The following is an 18,022-nucleotide window of genomic DNA, read 5'->3' as shown; positions in this document are numbered from 1 at the left end:
AATCCCAAACTTCTAATTTATGTCAAATTTAAATGAGGAATTGGAATAGATCAGATAAGCTAAGGAGTCTTTTAGCAAAATAATAAAAAAGAGCACATACTTGTGGTTTTTAGGGAGAGACAAAAGGCAGTGTGTTCTAGACCTAAACAGAGACCTATGAGTGTTTCATTTAGTTGGGAGCATTTTAAAATGTGGAGCGTAATAAAACTTAATTTGATTAGTTGATTACATGTGCAATAGTAATTTTCTGTTGATGAAAATTCCATGTTTTTCAGGTTTGTGTGGCCCTAGAGGTTTAGGACTAATTTTTACACATTTTAGCTATCTCAGTTACACAAACTGCAGTCCAGGTCCATTGCCTGTCCACTCAGTTTCAGACTGATCCATAGCTCTGGTTCCATTTGAAGATTTTATCCTCATCTTTTTTTGAAGACAAAGTAAAACCAGAATAAATCCATATAAGTTCACAATTGTATGCATATAAATTAATTTCTCTATTTTATACCAGGCTAAATTAATTCACATTATGGGTCTAGCACATCTTAATGGCAAAAGATTTAATGGTAAAGTTAAAATTCAGTCTGGCTTGTTCACAATGTAACTTTCTCTGAATTCAAACTCCGTTATTCAGTACACTGAGATTCTACGTCAATTTTGACTATACAAGTAATATGGTGATGATAATAAATAATACCTTGTATTTGTTCCATGCTTTAAAGTATACTGAGTGCCTTCATTATACGTTGTCTCATCTAGTCCCGCCAGTAAGTATGTAAAATAGGTATATTATTGTTATTTAACCGATGAGGAATCTGATGTTTGTAAAGTTTCATAGCCTAACCTAGCTTGGAAGTAACAGAGCCAGGACTTGAGGCCAGAACTGCACACTACAGGTTCAAAGATCTTTCCAGTTAAACTTGCCACAAATAGAAGGGGAACTGAGTAATCAAATGACTCGTGCTATCCCAAGTGAGTTAATAAAACAGAATACAAAGAGTTATCTATATGTTTTTCTACAGTCACCACGTGGTGGGAGACAGCTTTGCCCTCCACGTCCCTATACAGTAAATCAGCCCCAGCGTATGGAGGAAGAATGGGAAGAGGTGATACAGCAGGAAGTAGGGGCTAGAAGAACCAGCTGTTTCATTCAGTGCTTTGCCCACTGGACTTGGGTCCTCTCTTCCCGTATGCTCTTGGGGAGTGTGGAGCAGGGAAATCTGAGGCACAGCTTAACTCCTCGTTGTTTCCTTTGTGACAGGTGCAATTTGATGAGCGAGAGGACACCAAGTCCTGCACCATCGTCATCAACGATGACGACGTGTTTGAGAACGTCGAGAGTTTCACTGTGGAGCTCAGCATGCCAGCATATGCCCTACTGGGGGAGTTCACCCAGGCGAAGGTCATTATCAATGACACTGAGGACGAGCCCACATTAGAGTTTGATAAGAAGACCTACCGGGTCAACGAGAGCGCTGGCTTTCTATTTGCACCTATTGAAAGAAAAGGTCTGTTGGTGCCAAAGGTGACAAGGAGCTATAATAATAGCTAACATTTATTGAGTCTCTTTTCTGTGCCACGTGCTCAGGTTCCATATTAACTCATACACGGAAGTATTTCATGTGTATTAACTCATTTAAATCTCCAGAAATCCTAATAACTATCCTACCTACAGTGAGTACTATCAGAAGGCTTCTCATCTCAGTTCAGGTTGTTAGTGCTCCCATTTATTCTTAAATGGGACCAAAAGACTAGTTATATTTGGCTCTGCAAATGACTCATGAGCCTGGGATTTTTAATCAATCACCCAATCCATAAATATTTAGTAGCCTTGGTCAAGGAGGGTAGTTACAATTTGTAAGAATTGGCTTCCTCTCTTAGTTCTTGGAAGACAGAAAATGTGTCTAAAGGTTTTCCTACGTGAGTGTCCCACGTAGAGCTCAGATGAGAAATAAACCGTGTGTGAGAAATAAAGGGCAATTCTGCAGGGGTGGAAAATCAAAACAAAGATTTGGATGGATTTATGATTGTGCAATATTGAGACTCTATAAAACACATGGAAATTAAATCCCCACTCAAAGCCACAACATGACTGTAAGTGATGACGTCGGGTATTTTGTTGCATCTGCTGACTGCATGTTAGTGTGACAGACACTGCAGAGAGCACCAACCCTTGGCAATGCCCCTCGGATTACAAGCAAGCCCCGTTGATTGCTCTGGGCCAGCCAGCCAAGCCCAAACAGGCTGTCACCCAGGGAAGTGGCAACACTAATAAGTAAAGTCATTTGTTCAGGGAGCTGGGGTTTATTTTGTTTTGTCTTCCTCTTTTTAAACAAGCTTATTTCTCCCTGGGAATTAAAGTGCAGAAGTTTATTCAGAAAGGCTGTGAACTGTGCACATAGCACTACCTTCAGGATACAGTTACTTTGCTGCTTAAAGTATCAAATATGTCTCTTATCTCTCCACCCGCTGTGGTCTTAGATGGTGGGCAATGAGTCTTGTGAATTAACAGAGCGCAAAATTCACAGAATAGGAAATCCATTTCAAGTTGTTGGGTGAAGTATCTGGGGTATATTAGATCCTCAAGTGGTTTATACCACAGGCTTAAGAAACTGCAAAGCAGGAAGGTTTCATGTCAGAGTTTGAACAGAGTATGGAATATGTCAGAGAGGATCAAGCCTGTCAAATTACCAGAGATTTCAAAATCTGAGAAGTGCTCATTCAAATGCTTTGGTTTTCTTGCCATTTGTATTTCAGGGGATTCAAGCAGCATTGTATCTGCAATTTGCTACACGGTCCCTAAGTCAGCTATGGGAAGTAGCCTGTATGCTCTAGAATCGGGCTCTGATTTTAAATCTAGAGGGATGTCTGCTGAGAGTCGTGTGATATTCGGGCGTGGTGTCACCACGTCCACCTGCGATGTCATGCTCATTGATGACAGCGAGTATGAAGAGGAAGAAGAGTTTGAGATTGCCCTGGCAGATGCTTCCGGTAACGCCCGCATCGGAAGTGTGGCGTCGGCCAAGGTGCTCATTACTGGTCCCAATGATGCCTCTACTGTGTCCCTGGGCAACACGGCTTTTACTGTCAGCGAGGATGCAGGTAATGGAGAGCGTCTCTGGGGTTCCCTCATCCATCCCCTGATCCCTTCCTTGAACAATTTCCTCTTAGTTTTGAGAATGCCCTTAGGACATGAGAATGCCATTCCTCAGTGACACCGTTGTCAGTCTGAGGCAGGTACTACTAGGCATCAAGACCAAGAATGGAAGGTAGTGAAGAATAGGGAGTTCCATCCACTTGTCTTGCTCTGGTTACTGATGGCAGGGAGGAATCTGGCTTAGAGTTCACTGGCTGACCTCTGTGGTCCAGAGGGAGGGCGTGGTGCTAAGCATTTTGGCTTGTGAAGGAGGGGAATGTGACCTGTTGAGGCTGGAGGTAAATTTTTTAGTGTACTGCTAGCTGCCAAAACAAATAAATGCAAAGTTTCAGTGTCTTAACAAATGGAACTTTCTCGTTCATATAACAGCCCAAGGCAGTCAGTGGGCAGATTTCTTCCACCCAGGCCTCTTCCCTCTTTGGGCTCCACAAGGATCTCAAAGTCTTCTGCGTGCTGCTGTCAGACATCCTGCAAAAGAGGCAGCAGATGTGCTGAGTGTCTGCTGATCTGAGCCCCCTGATCAAGACCTTGCATCTCTTTGAAAGTGAAATTCTGAGGGATAGTAAAAACTAATATTTTGGAGCACTTACTGAATGCCAGCCACCATGCCATGTGCATTCCATTCATTCTCATTTATATATAAAAGCAAATGGAGTCCCAGAGAGATTAAATAAATCATCAAAGACCAGCTAATATGGAAGAGCTGGATAAGAACCCAGACCTTTCTATTATACCATGTTTCCTTTCCCGTACACCAAATGCCCAGCCATGACTGCTTGTCACCTCTCAGCTTATTGGCTGGAAAAATATGATTGGTGGGCTTGTCATGTAGCTTTTCTCTGACCTTGATTGTGAAAACAGCTAGAAATTTAGTCATGTATCATTAGGACCCTACAAAGTATGTTGTCACAGCGACCAGAAGATGCGCTTCTTCCTAAGATAAGCAATAAGCACGTATGGTTTAAGTAATGATGTGTGCACCACTCAGATAAGATAGGAAAATCACCCAGTTAGGAACATTTAATCAGGAACATTCAGCTCCAGGCTCCATAGAGTCCCCTAGCTGGTTTTTCCTTAACTGGTTATTTTCTAGCTCGTCCCTGAGGCCCTAGTCTCTGAGTTTCTTCTCCCTAAATAGACTTGAGATGTTTTTCAGTGGACCCGCCTCTCCTCGGTCCATTGTTCTTCTCCTGTGAACAGTCTCCTCCTTGAAGCCACAAAACCACTTTCCCCTAAGGGCTGTCTTTCCAGCACCACCTCCCTGAGGCCCTCCTTCAGGTCTGCTCTTGATCTTAATGTCAGTACAAAGAGGGATGGTGACGCCTCTCAGCCTCCCTCGGAGGGAGCACAGGAACGTCACTGAAGGGGGACTAGGCAAGCTAGCAGGCTGAAGCTGCCGCTGCTGTGAGGGAGGACATCGTTCTGAAAACCGCACCCATTTTCCGGTTCCGGGTTGACCACTGAAATGTATGACTCTCAATTCAGGCACAGTGAAGATCCCAGTTATCCGCCACGGGACTGACCTTTCCACCCTCACGTCTGTCTGGTGTGCAACGCGGCCCTCGGACCCAGCTTCCGCCACTCCAGGAGTTGACTACGTTCCCAGCTCTAGGAAGGTGGACTTTGGGCCAGGTGTCACTGAGCAGGTGCGCATACAGAGGTCAAAGGCCAGATGGGTCTGATCATGTTGTCTTTAGTCTGTTCTCCAAACTCTCTGGAGGACCATAAAATACCGAAATATTGTAATCTTCCCATTCTTCAAAAACACAAAGAACAAACTTAGAGGGATCTTCGACAAACTCTCCAAGTGACATTTTCAGCATCTAATATCCAGCACCATGGATTTAGGATAGAAACTGCACTAGATCGATGCAAATATCTAGAAATAAAATACCTACGGTATGTGATACAGAGATGATCATTTTATGGATTTAAAAAATTTACTTTAAGACCACCGAAGAAAGGCAAATTGTCACCTTTGCCCTAATCTCCCAAAGGCAAATGAGTGCTGGTTGGTGAACATCCTTTAAGATTTGCTTTGATTTTCCCTCTCTTTTTTAATTAGAAAAAAAATTTAATTTTTTAAAAGTTAAAGGTATAATTGACATATAACGTTATATTAGATTCAGGTGTACAACATAATGATTCAATATTTGTATATATTGTGAAATGAACACCACAGTAAGTCTAGTTAACATCCTGATTTCTCTTCTAGTATTGCACCTTGACCATCTTGGATGACACTCAATATCCTGTGATTGAAGGGCTGGAGACATTTGTGGTTTTCCTCAGCTCAGCACAAGGGGCCGAACTGACCAAACCCTTCCAGGCTGTCATTGCAATTAATGACACATTCCAGGATGGTAAGAGATTGGGGATGCCAGCTGGTGGTTCAGGCCAGATTTCTATTTTTTCCTTAACATCCATGTATATGACATTGGAACTCATTCACATTTTCATTCAAGAAATGTGTGTGTGTGTGTGTGTGTGTGTGTGTGTGTGTGTGTGTGTACATGAGTACATGCACACGCACAGTTTTACATAGAAATATGGGACAGAAACAGTCATTCATGTTTCTGGCATCTGCGAGGCACAAAACGATGTATGGCATACTTTAGAGATATTCCAGGTTCAGTTCCAGGCCACCACATTAAAGTGAACATTGCAATAAGGCAAGTCAGATGAATTTGTTAGTTTCCCAGTGTATATAAAAGTTTACATTATACTGTAGTCTATTAAGTGTGCAATAGCATTATGTCTAAAAAACAATGTGCATACCTTATTTAAAACATTTTGTTGCTAAAAAGTGCTAATTATCATCTGAGCCTTCAGCAAATCATAATCTTTTTGCAGTAGTAACGTCAAAGATCACTGATCACAATCACCATAACAGATACAATAATAATGAAAAAGTTTGATATATTGGGAGAATTACCAACCTGTAACACAGAGACACAAAGTGAGCAAATGCGGTTGGAAAAATGGCCCTGATAGACTTGTTCAAGGCAGGGTTGCCACAAATCTTCAATTTGTAAAAAACATAGTATCTGCAAAGTGAAGTGCAACCGGGTATGCCTGGTTGAGTTGTGTCTTCAAGAAGCTCAAGGTCTAGTTAGGGGATCAGATCCTTAGATAGAAAAAAAAATAATATATTATGATAAATGACTTAATAGTGTGATAAATCCAGTAGTGTCGGGGCAGAAGGGACTGAACAGTAACTATGCGTGCAAGAATCATAGAAGATTTCACAAAGGAGGTGATATTTAAACAGAGTCTTCAGGTGTGGTAGGAGTTAGTTTATCTAATGGATAATAAAATAAAACTTTGTTAAATGGAGAGCTATAGTATACATAAGGTATAAAATTTTGAAAGACACATATTTGGAGAACAGTGAGATGCTTACTTTTGCTTTGAGCCTGGCAGGAGGTGAATGGAAGAAAATGAAATGGAAAGACAGGTTGGAGACAAGTTCTAAGAGGTCTTATGTTCCAACGTCAGGAATTTGTAGGTAAAGGGGAGCAGCAGATGCTTCTGAGCAGAGGAGTGGTGTGATTTTTGTTTGAGGAAACTAATACTGGCCGTCTTATGGGTGATGTGCAGGAATGAATAGACACAAGTACCTGTACAAAAATATGAGTCCCCACTGAAGAACTGACCTAAGCAACAAGAGGATGACCAGGATAGGACTTCCCCAGTTCTTCAGGGGAAGAACTGATGAAATCTGGAATTGTCAGATTCTAGAGTTGGGTGGAGAAGATCAAGTTCAACTTTCACCTCAAGCAGGAGGACCCTCGTCAGCATCCCCGGTGATGAATAGAGAATCCATGATTAAACTCTTCAGTGACTACAGAGTCACCAAAGAAGGAACTGGCAGCCCAGCAGGGCGAGCTTTAATTTTTTGTATTTAAATAACCTATTCATTTATGTAGTAAAAAGAGCAAACAGCAAAAAAGGTATACTATGAAAATTGTCTTCCTTCTACCCCTGGCTCCAAACCCTCCAGCTCCCCTCCCTGAAGGCAACTATTTTAACCAGTTTTTTGTTATATATTTGCATATATCCAAAGTAGTATGTTATTTTAGACTTAGGTTTATTGAGGTCTAACTTACATAAGTTAAAATTCACCCACCACCACAATCAAGATGTTGAACCGTTCCAGCATCCTACAAAATTCTCTTGTGTCCCTTTGTAGTCAACCTCTCCCCATCCCAAGCTCTGGCAACTATTGAGCTGTTTTCTGTCCCTGAAGTTTTGCCATTTCCAGAATGTCATAGAAATGGAATCATGTAATAGCACCTTGAATCTCGCTTCTTTCACTTAGAACACTGCATTTGAGAGTCTTCCATGTTATTGTAAATATGAGTGTTCATTCCCTTTATTGCTGAGTAGTTTCTGGTGTGAATATAGGTTTTCATTTCTCTGGAGTCAATACTTAGGAGTGGGGCTGCTGGGTCATATGGGTAAGTGTTCGTTTAACATTATTAGAAAGAGCCAGCCTGTTTTCCAAAATGGTTGTAACTACTTTGCATTACCTCCAGCGTTGTATGAGAACCACATCAGGTTTTTGTGGGGCTTTTTAGTTATTCCAGTAGGTGTGTAGTGAATGACTAATGACATTGCTCTCTTTTCAGGTGATTACTTGCCATCCATATATCTTTTTGACAGAGTATTTTTCAAATATTTTCCCTATTTTTTAAGTTGGGTTTTCTCCTCTATTACTGCATTGCTGTAGATTCTGGACAAAGATTTGGTTTTTTGCAAATATTTTATCCCAATCTGTTGCTTGTTTTTGTTCTCTTAACAATATCTTTTGAAGAGCAAGCGTTCTTTACTTTTAAGTGTTCCCATTTATCGATATTTCTGTTACAGATTGTGCTTTCGGTGTTGTATGTAAGAAATCTTTGCCTAAGCCAAGGTTACAAAGATTTTCTCCTATGTTCACTTCTGGAAGTTTCGTAGTTCTAAGTTTTATATTTAGGTTTATGATTCACAAAATGGTAACTTTTTAACCATGAACAAGATAATAACAATTATACTGTTTTATGTTGCATGTTACCTCAGAGTTTACAGAGTCGTCTATTAAACATTATCTCATTTTCTCATAATCCCGTCATTTTACTCTTATTTCTATTTTGTGGATAAGGAGACTGAGAATCAGGGAAGTAAACATACACCCAAAGTCTAGTAAATGGAGGAACCAGCGTGCATTCTAGGACTTTTGGCTCCAAGTTCATACTCTTTGCACTAGGTTCTATTTGGTGCAGTTGGAGAATATGTGGGACTTTTTTTTCCTTAAAGAAGTTAAAAAAGAAGAAAAAGGGAAATTCATTTATTCTTTTTATTCTTGGAAAGGCTTCTTATTCTTTTACATGAAAGGATAGTTAATTCCCTTCTGATGAAGTGGAAAGTGAATGGAAAGTCAGAAATCCTGAAATATAATCCCCGCCCACCACTTCCTTGCTCAGTGGCTAAGGTTACTGAGCCTCCGATAAGATTGTTGTAAGGATTAAATTAGTTAAAATATGTGAAAATACCTACCATAGTACCTGGCACGTAGTAGATTTTATTACATGTTAATTTCTTTTCTTCCTGATGCACCTGTAATTTGACACACTTGCCAGTGGGACTCCAGTAACACACACAAACTTCATTGCACTCTGATCAACATAGAAGATTCCATTTAGATTATCCTTGCATTCTATTGACGGGCATTAGGGTTGCAAACTTAGAAAATGAATATGTTAAATAAAATATCACCTTTCAGGAAGACTACAACAATATATATTCATTCAAGATATTTATCACAGAGAAAGGAATCTGCAAATCTATTTCAGTAACCCATTGCAGTGTTCACCAATTATCTCTGTTGGTTATCCTTCCCAGTAACTGATGGCTTTCGTTGAGTCCCTTCAATGTGCACATTCTAGGGTAGAAAGATCTCTAATTACTTTACCTCTAATCCTCTCCAACTTGTGAAATTGAGGTTAAATAACTTAAAATCACACAGAGAGGATGTGAGGGAGTGAGAGTTAAAGCCCAGGTCTATTCTGTGCGAGTCCAGCCTTCTGGTTTTATGCTCTACCATGCTGACTTTTCATTTTGCAGTTTTAGCTGGCCACTGCCGCTCTATGTAACAATGCTTAATGTCACTCAAGATCCTTATAGAGTCAGCTTCCAGCCTTTCAAAGTGACCTTAGCGCCTTTTATCTTACTCCACCGGGCTGATTTCAGGCCCTTAAATCATCTAAGTAGCTCATCTCAGAACATTTTCTGTTTTCACCTTTGTCTTCTGCTCTGATACCTGGAATTAGACTTTGGTGTTGCCCTGAAGACTGCTGAGCAAGGCAAGAAAGGCCTTGTAGCCGCTGCCGCACCGCATCCCTGTGTATGTATGTAGCTGTGTCCCACCTATTCATTAACTCAAAGAACCAGAGCCGGGATTTTTCCTAAATCTCAGACTTAACCATCACCCATAAAGAGGCCACTGCATTCCAGGCAGTTGGTGTCTGCACTCACTTTGTCAGTTACTAAGAAGATTAGCGGGGAACAGCGTTGGTTGACAGTTTCCATGCCTGAGACTGGTGCCCAGCACTTGGGTTACTGAGTAGTATAGAGCAGAGTCCTGAAATCTATTTCAAAACACAAGACTTACACAAATAAGAAGATAACTACAAATTGATTTTCTCAGAGAGGTGTTGACAATAGTGCATGATACCCACTGCGAGCCCATAAGCCTTCACAGAGTGGTTTCCATTTCCCATTCATATACCTCATCCATGTGGAAAGCGAAGGGGTTCTGCAGTCAGGCAGAAATGACACCCCACGAACGGCACCTCTACTTCCTGTAGAGACTGCAGTGCCTTGCAGGGTTGTCAAGAGGATGAGAAATGATGTGTATGGAAGCCCTTAACACAATGCCTGACCCGGGCTGGGCCCTTTGTATGCCATAACCCCATGCAGATAAATGTCTCCAAACCCACCCATTGCCTGTCCATTGGCTCCGCTTGTCTCCCACTGAACTGGGGGCTCCTTAAAAGCAGGATTTTTCCCAGAAGGCAATCATGAGGAGTGTTCACCCACTGCTTTCTTTTCTTTTCTTTTCCTTTTTTTTTTTTTTAAGCAGATAGGCATAGGAGTAAAGGTTAATACATGTTAGATAGAGGGAAAGGAGTCTTACATCTCAAGAGGAATCTGGGGTTGATTAATACATGACAAAACCCAAACATTACCACTTAGCTTTTAACTCACCTCCAACTTGATGCCTGTCAGACCAGCAAGAAAAATCAATCCAAAGCATTAGATACAATCTGCCATGAGTAGAAAAGCTTTCTTGCTTGTGTTGCTTTTTACCTGGCAACAAGCTTCCTTCTTGTCCTCATGCAAGGTCATGTCATTCCCACCCACCTCTTCATAGCACTGGATGGAAAGAGCCCCAAATGAGTAATGTGCAGGACCTGATGCCAAAGTCACTCATCTTCTTTTTAAAAGTATCTTCTGGGTTTTTCTTTAGTGATAAATGGTAACTGTTAGGCTTAGCTCAGATAATGGATTTGTTTTATATTTGCTAATGCCAACAGTTCTGAGCAGTGGACAGGCTGGAGGCAAAGAGAGCTTTCTACATATTGACTTGCAGAGAGCTTGGTGCTCACCCCTTCTGTTCCTTCCTTTCAGGTTGGGCAGGGCACATCCAGGACGTAGCCAGGAAATAGGTCAGCTTCCTGCAGCCCCAAACACTAATTTGACATATGACTGGATGGACTACCTCTTTGTATTGTCCATTAAGAAAATAATAACCAGCACTCAACAAAACGTTGGTCTCGAAAGGGGACATGTCTCAATGCAGAATATTACTTAAAGCCTTGTAGAAAGTAAGGAAGAAACACTGATCCATTATTATTATTATTTTTTTATACTTGAATCATTCCAATTTTTATTTATATGTCTGCACACATAGAAACATGATCCATTATACTGAGAAGCCTGGAGATAGGGGGCAACACAGACCATAATAAAATAATTTCTACCCAAATTTGAGTGCCTGCTGTTTGCCAGGTGCTGTATTGAGCACCATGCGTACCTAATCTCATTCCATTCAATCCTCCCAATAATTTTACAAGTTAGACATTAACATTTCCAATTTACGTATTTAAAAAAGCCCAAGGCTCAGAAAATCTCAGTAACTTGCCCTGTGTCATTCCGCTAATACGTAGCAGGGCTGGGATGGAAATTCAGACGCGCTTATTCCAGAGCCCTCGTTTTTAACCACCATTTGGCTACGGTCCTTCCCTAAAGTCAGATGAGGCCATGTGAGTTGTTAAAGAAGAGGTAACCCCACAGCAGTAGTCACAGACTGGGGCCCACTGGCCAAATTCAGCTTATGGATGTGTTTTGCTTGGCTCCAATAGTTTGGGCCTGCATGGAATCTCTTTTTACTGTTTTAATTGCTTGCTATTTTAAAATTGAGGAGCTATGACACAAAAATGCAGATCTCTGATTTTGTTTGAAAATAGGAAGACCTGCCAACAAAAGAACGAAGCTGAGGGGCAAAACGCCCTTTAAACATGACCTGCTCCTTCCTCTTTACCGATGTCCCTGCTCTTCCCTTTTGTCTTCCTGGCCCAGGGCCAACGTGAGTGGCCATTTCTCATCAGCCTTGCACTGCTGTTTTCCTTTTTGGTAGCCTTAGAAGGAACATGAACTTTTCTGGATCTTCAGGTCTCTATCAGGATTTTCCACGTGGCCCATTTCTTTATTTGCATCGCCTGTCTGTATTTGAGATGGTGACTATTGTAAGAAAGAAGCTGAGCAGAAACTGGTGCAAACTTGATTTGTTGTATTTTGCTGGAACTATACTCACAGCGGAAGCAGATCCCTTGTCCTGAGAGTAGCAGCCAGGCCTTGAAATCTGCTGACTGCTTGTAATTTATCGGCCTCTGGTGGCCCTTAGTGGAGCCGTCCTGCCAACTGGCCGCCAGTCCTGCCAAGTGGCAGCCAGCTCCCTCAGCATCCCACTAACGATGCCTCCGTCTTTCCTTCTGCTCACCCAGTGCCCAGCATGCAGTTTGCCAAGGATTTGCTCCTAGTGAAGGAGAAGGAGGGTGTCCTACACGTACCCATCATTCGGAGTGGGGACCTGAGCTACGAGTCTTCAGTGAGGTGCTATACTCAGGGCCATTCAGCTCAGGTCATGGAGGACTTTGAGGACAGAAGAAACACAGACTCTTCACGGATTACGTTTCTCAAAGGGGAGAAAGTAAGTGGATTCCTGGTGGCTGAAGAATGGGATTCCCTCCTTCCCTGATGCTTTTATTTGTCCATAGTGAAGTAATTTAGACAAATTCTGAACATCCTAGGAAGTTTCTAATTAACCGTTCATTCATTTAATAATGTCATCTCTTCTATGTGGTTGTCTTCTTTGTCTCCCATTTATGACCAAATACCTATGTCATTGGCTGAGCTGGGATATTTAGATGATGTAGAACATTTTTGGAATTTAGCAGAATCAAATGACTGGGGACTCCTCTTAATTTGAACCCACATGGGAGATGAACACACTCCACTAATGTTATCTGGAGAAGGAGGAGACAGTTCTCTAATACCTGGGCCCCTGTTCCAGGGCAACACACGTTCTGGCATAGGACCAATAGTACAGGACTGAACACCTGTTCAGTTGAGCACATTCAAGACAGTGGAGTATTCTCTTGGCAATATAATGAGAAATGATACGTACGGACACAAGAACTCCTGAGAAACTCCAGTCACTAAGTGTGGCTGCATCAGACTCAAAGCTTGCAGCCTCAGTGTATATCCAAAGCATCTATTGAATGAGAATCATATTTCTCCATTATTGGATCTCAGTTTCAGATGATTGAGTCAGTTGAACCCCTTGTTTCAAGGCATGCAGTCCCCACTGGTCAGTTCAAGGCCCTCCTCTTTATTTTGTTGATTTACTCATTTCATTTTACCCCTACTCTGCGGCCACATTCCCTTCCCCACCTCAGAGGAAATCAATCGATTGTACTTAATGTGTATCTCTCTTATTTTCTATTTGTTCTTAAGAAGTGTCTGGGTCTTTATGTATATAATTTTTATTTCTAAAACTGCTACTGTGTTATACTTTTTCGAATGTTTTCTGCGTTTACTCAGCACTATGTTTTAGTACCTGTGCATGTCATTTATGTGTCTATCTAATCTGTTGCTTCAAACTGTTGCCTAGCATTTCATGATGTGTATTTACTACCTTTTACCCATTCACTCTTAGCAACAGACAGTGAAGACCCTCAGTTTTAGTGCCCAGTCACCTCCTATCATGCTGCCACCACGGACAGTGCTGCAGTGCAAATCCTCTTATATGTCCACTTACACACCCGAGTGGGGATTTCTTTGGATAAAAACTCAGCAGCAAAATTTCTGGACCACAGGGCATGAAAGTACTTAATTTGAAAAAATAATATCAGAATACTTTCCAAAGTGTCACTAGCAGTACATGAGTGTTGCTAAAACCCTACATACTCTTCAACACTTTTTCAATTACTCATCTTTTAATGTTTACTAATCTGGTATGTATAAAGTTGTATCTCATTTTAATTTGCATTTCTCTAATACTATATTATATGCTTGTTAGTTCATTGAGTTTCTCTTATGAAAATCTATTATTTTTATCCTTTGTTCCTTATTTTATTGTATTGCTGTCATTTTCTTACTGATTTGCTGTGCTTCCTTGTATATTCTAAATATTGATCTTAATATTAATAATCCTAAATAGTAACATTAATCCTTGCCGGTGTTTAGATGTTTTAGATATCGTAAACATAGTGCCTTTCTCTGTCACTTATCTATTACCTTTGCCCTTGGTGTTCTTAGTTGAACAGAAATCTTTCTTTTGATATAAGCAAACGTGTGAAATTTTTGCCTTATGATTAGTTCTTTTGAACTTTAGCATAAAAAGACTTTACACATCCCAGGTCACCCGAGATTCTCCTTCCATTCTTTACCACCAAAAAAATAAAAATAAAAAATCGATAGCGTCCTTGTTTGAGACTCTCAAGTCTTTCACACCTTCATGACTCATAAAAGCCCTGTCTTAGTTATGTATTTTATGGGAATTTTACTGTTGACAGGTTGAAATATGTGTTTAAAACACAAATAAATACTATAAATACAATCTTCAGCTTTGAGTCTGCATGTCTGTATTTGTTTTAAGTTCAGAAGAGGATTCTCTGCCTATCCAAGAGGCAGTTTGTAGTTAAATAAAATTATAAAGAAAATACAGCATAGGGCTTCCCTGGTGGCACAGTGATTGAGAGTCCGCCTGCCAATGCAGGGGACACGGGTTCGTACCCCGGTCCGGGAGGATCCCACATGCCATGGAGCGGCTGGGCCCGTGAGCCATGGCTGCTGAGCCTGCGTGTCCGGAGCCTGTGCTCCACAACGGGAGAGGCCACAACAGTGAGAGGCCCGCGTACCGTAAAAAAAAAAAAGAAAAAGAAAATACAGCTTAATAGTCTAGATGTTACCCACATGGCAATCTCTCATTCGTAAGCACATTTTGGAATCTTCATCTTCTTCGTCATGCTAAGCAATATGTCTTTGGAACTTGTCATTCACTAGAATGTCTTATTTTTTAAGATATACCGAAGAGTCGATACTAGATTCATGCTTTCCATAAAGAAATTCTTATTGTAAGAAAGATGTGGTAGGGATAAAAAAGGGAACATTCTTCAGGGACTTAAAACCCGGTCAGCAAGCCACAGGTAAATGTTCACAGAGATATTCTCCCTCCATTTAGTATGACTTAGGAAGTATGACAGTGAAACCTCTATATCCACATATCCTTTGCAATATGGTAGTATAATGAATTTAAAATGGTAAACTAAAAATAATCACACTTCATATCACATGACTCTTCAATCGAGGCTGCTCTGTTATCTAAAATGTTGTGACCTGGGCTTCCCTGGTGGTGGAGTGGTTGAGAGTCTGCTTGCCGATGCAGGGGACACGGGTTCGTGCCCCGGTCCAGGAAGATCCCACATGCCGCGGAGCGGCTGGGCCCATGAGCCATGGCCGCTGAGCCTGCACGTCTGGAGCCTGTGCTCCGCGACGGGAGAGGCCACAACGGTGAGAGGCCCGCGTACTACAAAAAATAAATAAATAAATAAATAAATAAATAAAATGTTGTGACCTTATTTTACGTTTTGCCAAGAAGACAAGTCCTCAGTAGAGAATATTCAGTTTGGGAAGCGCTTGAGTTCTTTTCATCCAACAGGGATTTAGATTGTGTTCTCAGACATTCAGTTCTCAGTTTTCAGATGAGCCACCATTTGGCAACGCATTTGAGAGTTCTGTAGCTTTTAAAGGTGTCTTTAGCCTAACAGGAAGGCTTTCTGAGTTCCTTATACGATTCTTCAATTTTCACAAAGGAAAAGGAATATCATTCAACTCTCCAGGAAGTCTAATCAATATGTTAAACCCTCACCATCAGAAATCTACCAACATAACATGTACAAAGGTACAGATGAGCCCAGGCAAAATGTGGGAAAGCACACAGATGTTCTACAGATGCTTTTTAGTGATTCATTTTGTTGTTTTTCATAACTCATGACCAATAATTCAAAATCGTTTGGAATGTTTAATACAAGTCTCCACGTATAGGTAGGTCCACTCAGGCATGAACTGTTAAACATTCTATTTTATAAGTGAAACGGGATATTTTTGAATCTGTGTTGACTTTTTGATGCTACAAAGAAGGAAAATCATTTTCTAGGGAAAGCCAAGCAAATTATTGATATCTCACTGCAAATTTTACTCTTTCTTGTGCCCTTGGCTCTAGATGAAGAACTGTACTGTCTATATCCACGATGACTCCATGTTTGAGCCTGAGGAACAGTTCAGGGTCTACCTTGGCCATCCTCTTGGGAACCACTGGAGTGGAGCCAGAGTTGGAAAGAATAACATGGCCACCATCACCATATCCAATGATGAAGATGGTAATGGAAGAAATTGCCTTTAGTTACTCTTAGGTTGATGGGACATGAATTGATGTTTTACCAATAACATAATTATAGGTGTATTGAGAAACGAAAGCACTATAAAAGCGTCTACTGATAACAGTCTTAGAGTATCTATATAAAATATTGACAGCAAATGATCACCGTCTACAGAGCTCCAGTATTTTAAATCACATTGTTCTCTACCACATCACCAAGAGATAGGGAGCAAGTATGGTTAAACGCTAGGACAGAGATGCTAAGACAGACAGAGAATAAAAATGTTTAAGTCACTGCAATTCAAAAGCAGGATTGGAAATACAATCAGAATCAGTTGAATCCAATGAACTGATTTAAAACGCTGCCACCTTTCTGGAAAAGTCTAATTTCTCAGTTTTCTTCTCTCTATTTGATTTGGCCTACTAACCTAAAAAAACTTAAATTCTTTAGTCAGGTGTAAGCAAAGAGTGACCCAGGCACCAAAGAAAACAAAATCTGTTTCAAATAGGGACATAATTGTTTTATTAAAATAGGTATTTTAATAAATGGACAATAAAACTACAAATAGTAACAGCTGTTTTTATTGAATATTGACTGTATACTAAGAACCATTCTAAGCATATAATACTATTTCATTTCATTTCATTCTGACAGTAGCCCCTTGAGGTAGGTATTATTATCCCTATATTATAGGTAAAGAAATTGAACCTCAGCACAGTTATATAATTTACGTTCTTAGTTACACAGCTGTAAGCAACAAAAGTGCATGTAGAACCTTATTTTATCAGATTCTAGAATCTACGCAAGAGTCAGTGAGACTCTTAGGGTTTCTAATATTAAAATAGGGACTAACTTGGACATTGGGAAAAAAGCAAAAAAGCCAGCCTTGAAGTTGAATTAGCCCTTTACCCAAGGAGACTCAGGTTCAAATCCTGAACCTCTCCTGTTCACACAGAAAAAGTGAACCTCTCCTGTTCACACAGAAAACCCAGTGACTGAAGCTCAGAGAAGTAACAAGTTCACACTGTGTTACAGTGACATACCTCAATTTCAAAGAGTGCACACAGTAACGACTATGAAGTCTAAAATGAAGCATATCTTCTACAATTAGGAAGAACTGATTTTCTGAGAGAGAAAGAGGGAAGTGAACATAGAGACATCAGAAATTTCTGAAAGAGTCTATATTTTAAGTGGTATAAGATTTGTAATTGCTCCCAATGTTTCCATCTTCTTATCCCACTCTCTCCACCACTACCACGTTGCCCTTCCTCATGAGAATATAATACAAAAGAAGGCATAGTTTGAATTTTTTTTTAAATCAACAATTAATCATTTCATAGCAATGAGGATAGTACCTCAAGTAAGATTGTTAGGAAATCTTGTGTTCCTGAATTATTGTTGTAGTAACCGGTCACTATAACTACTCATCCTTAACTAAATAACCTGTGAGAAGTTAGGAAAAGCTAAGCGTTGGGGAGCTGAGAGCACTGGGAGGGAGGATCCAAAAGATCAGAGATGGGCTTCCCTGGTGGCGCAGTGGTTGAGAGTCCGCCTGCCAATGCAGGGGACACAGGTTCGTGCCCCGGTCCAGGAAGATCCCACATGCTGCGGAGCGGCTGGGCCCGTGAGCCATGGCCGCTGAGCCTGCGCGTCCGGAGCCTGTGCTCTACAACGGGAGAGGCCACAACAGTGAGAGGCCCACGGACCGCAAAAAAAAAAAAAAGATGAGAGATTTGGTACATTTAAGCAGTATGTAAATGAAAAGGAGTTGGTTCATAGAATCAGTCAATAGATATTTATCAAGGGCTTAACTGTGTCTCTGTCCCTTGATAAGTTGTGCAGATTTAAAAACATGCTGTGAGCTATAATGCCTAGATGGAAG

The 18,022-nt window shown here is 40.8% G+C and overlaps 1 protein-coding gene across 1 annotated transcript in view; it reads left to right on the top strand.

The window, feature by feature from the left end:
- The window catches only part of FRAS1 (Fraser extracellular matrix complex subunit 1), a 467,475-nt gene that overhangs the window by 410,602 nt on the left and 38,851 nt on the right, over positions 1–18,022 (top strand). The window contains exons 55-60 of the mRNA XM_060147971.1: positions 1,259–1,505; positions 2,755–3,099; positions 4,640–4,800; positions 5,370–5,517; positions 12,202–12,407; positions 15,984–16,140. Of these exons, the coding sequence (XP_060003954.1) occupies positions 1,259–1,505; positions 2,755–3,099; positions 4,640–4,800; positions 5,370–5,517; positions 12,202–12,407; positions 15,984–16,140 (1,264 nt within the window). The remainder of the gene's footprint in view (positions 1–1,258; positions 1,506–2,754; positions 3,100–4,639; positions 4,801–5,369; positions 5,518–12,201; positions 12,408–15,983; positions 16,141–18,022) is intronic.

Source organism: Lagenorhynchus albirostris, chromosome 4 (assembly GCF_949774975.1).
Source record: "Lagenorhynchus albirostris chromosome 4, mLagAlb1.1, whole genome shotgun sequence".
Taxonomy (NCBI): domain Eukaryota; kingdom Metazoa; phylum Chordata; class Mammalia; order Artiodactyla; family Delphinidae; genus Lagenorhynchus; species Lagenorhynchus albirostris.
This window is presented reverse-complemented; position numbering and strand designations above follow the sequence as displayed.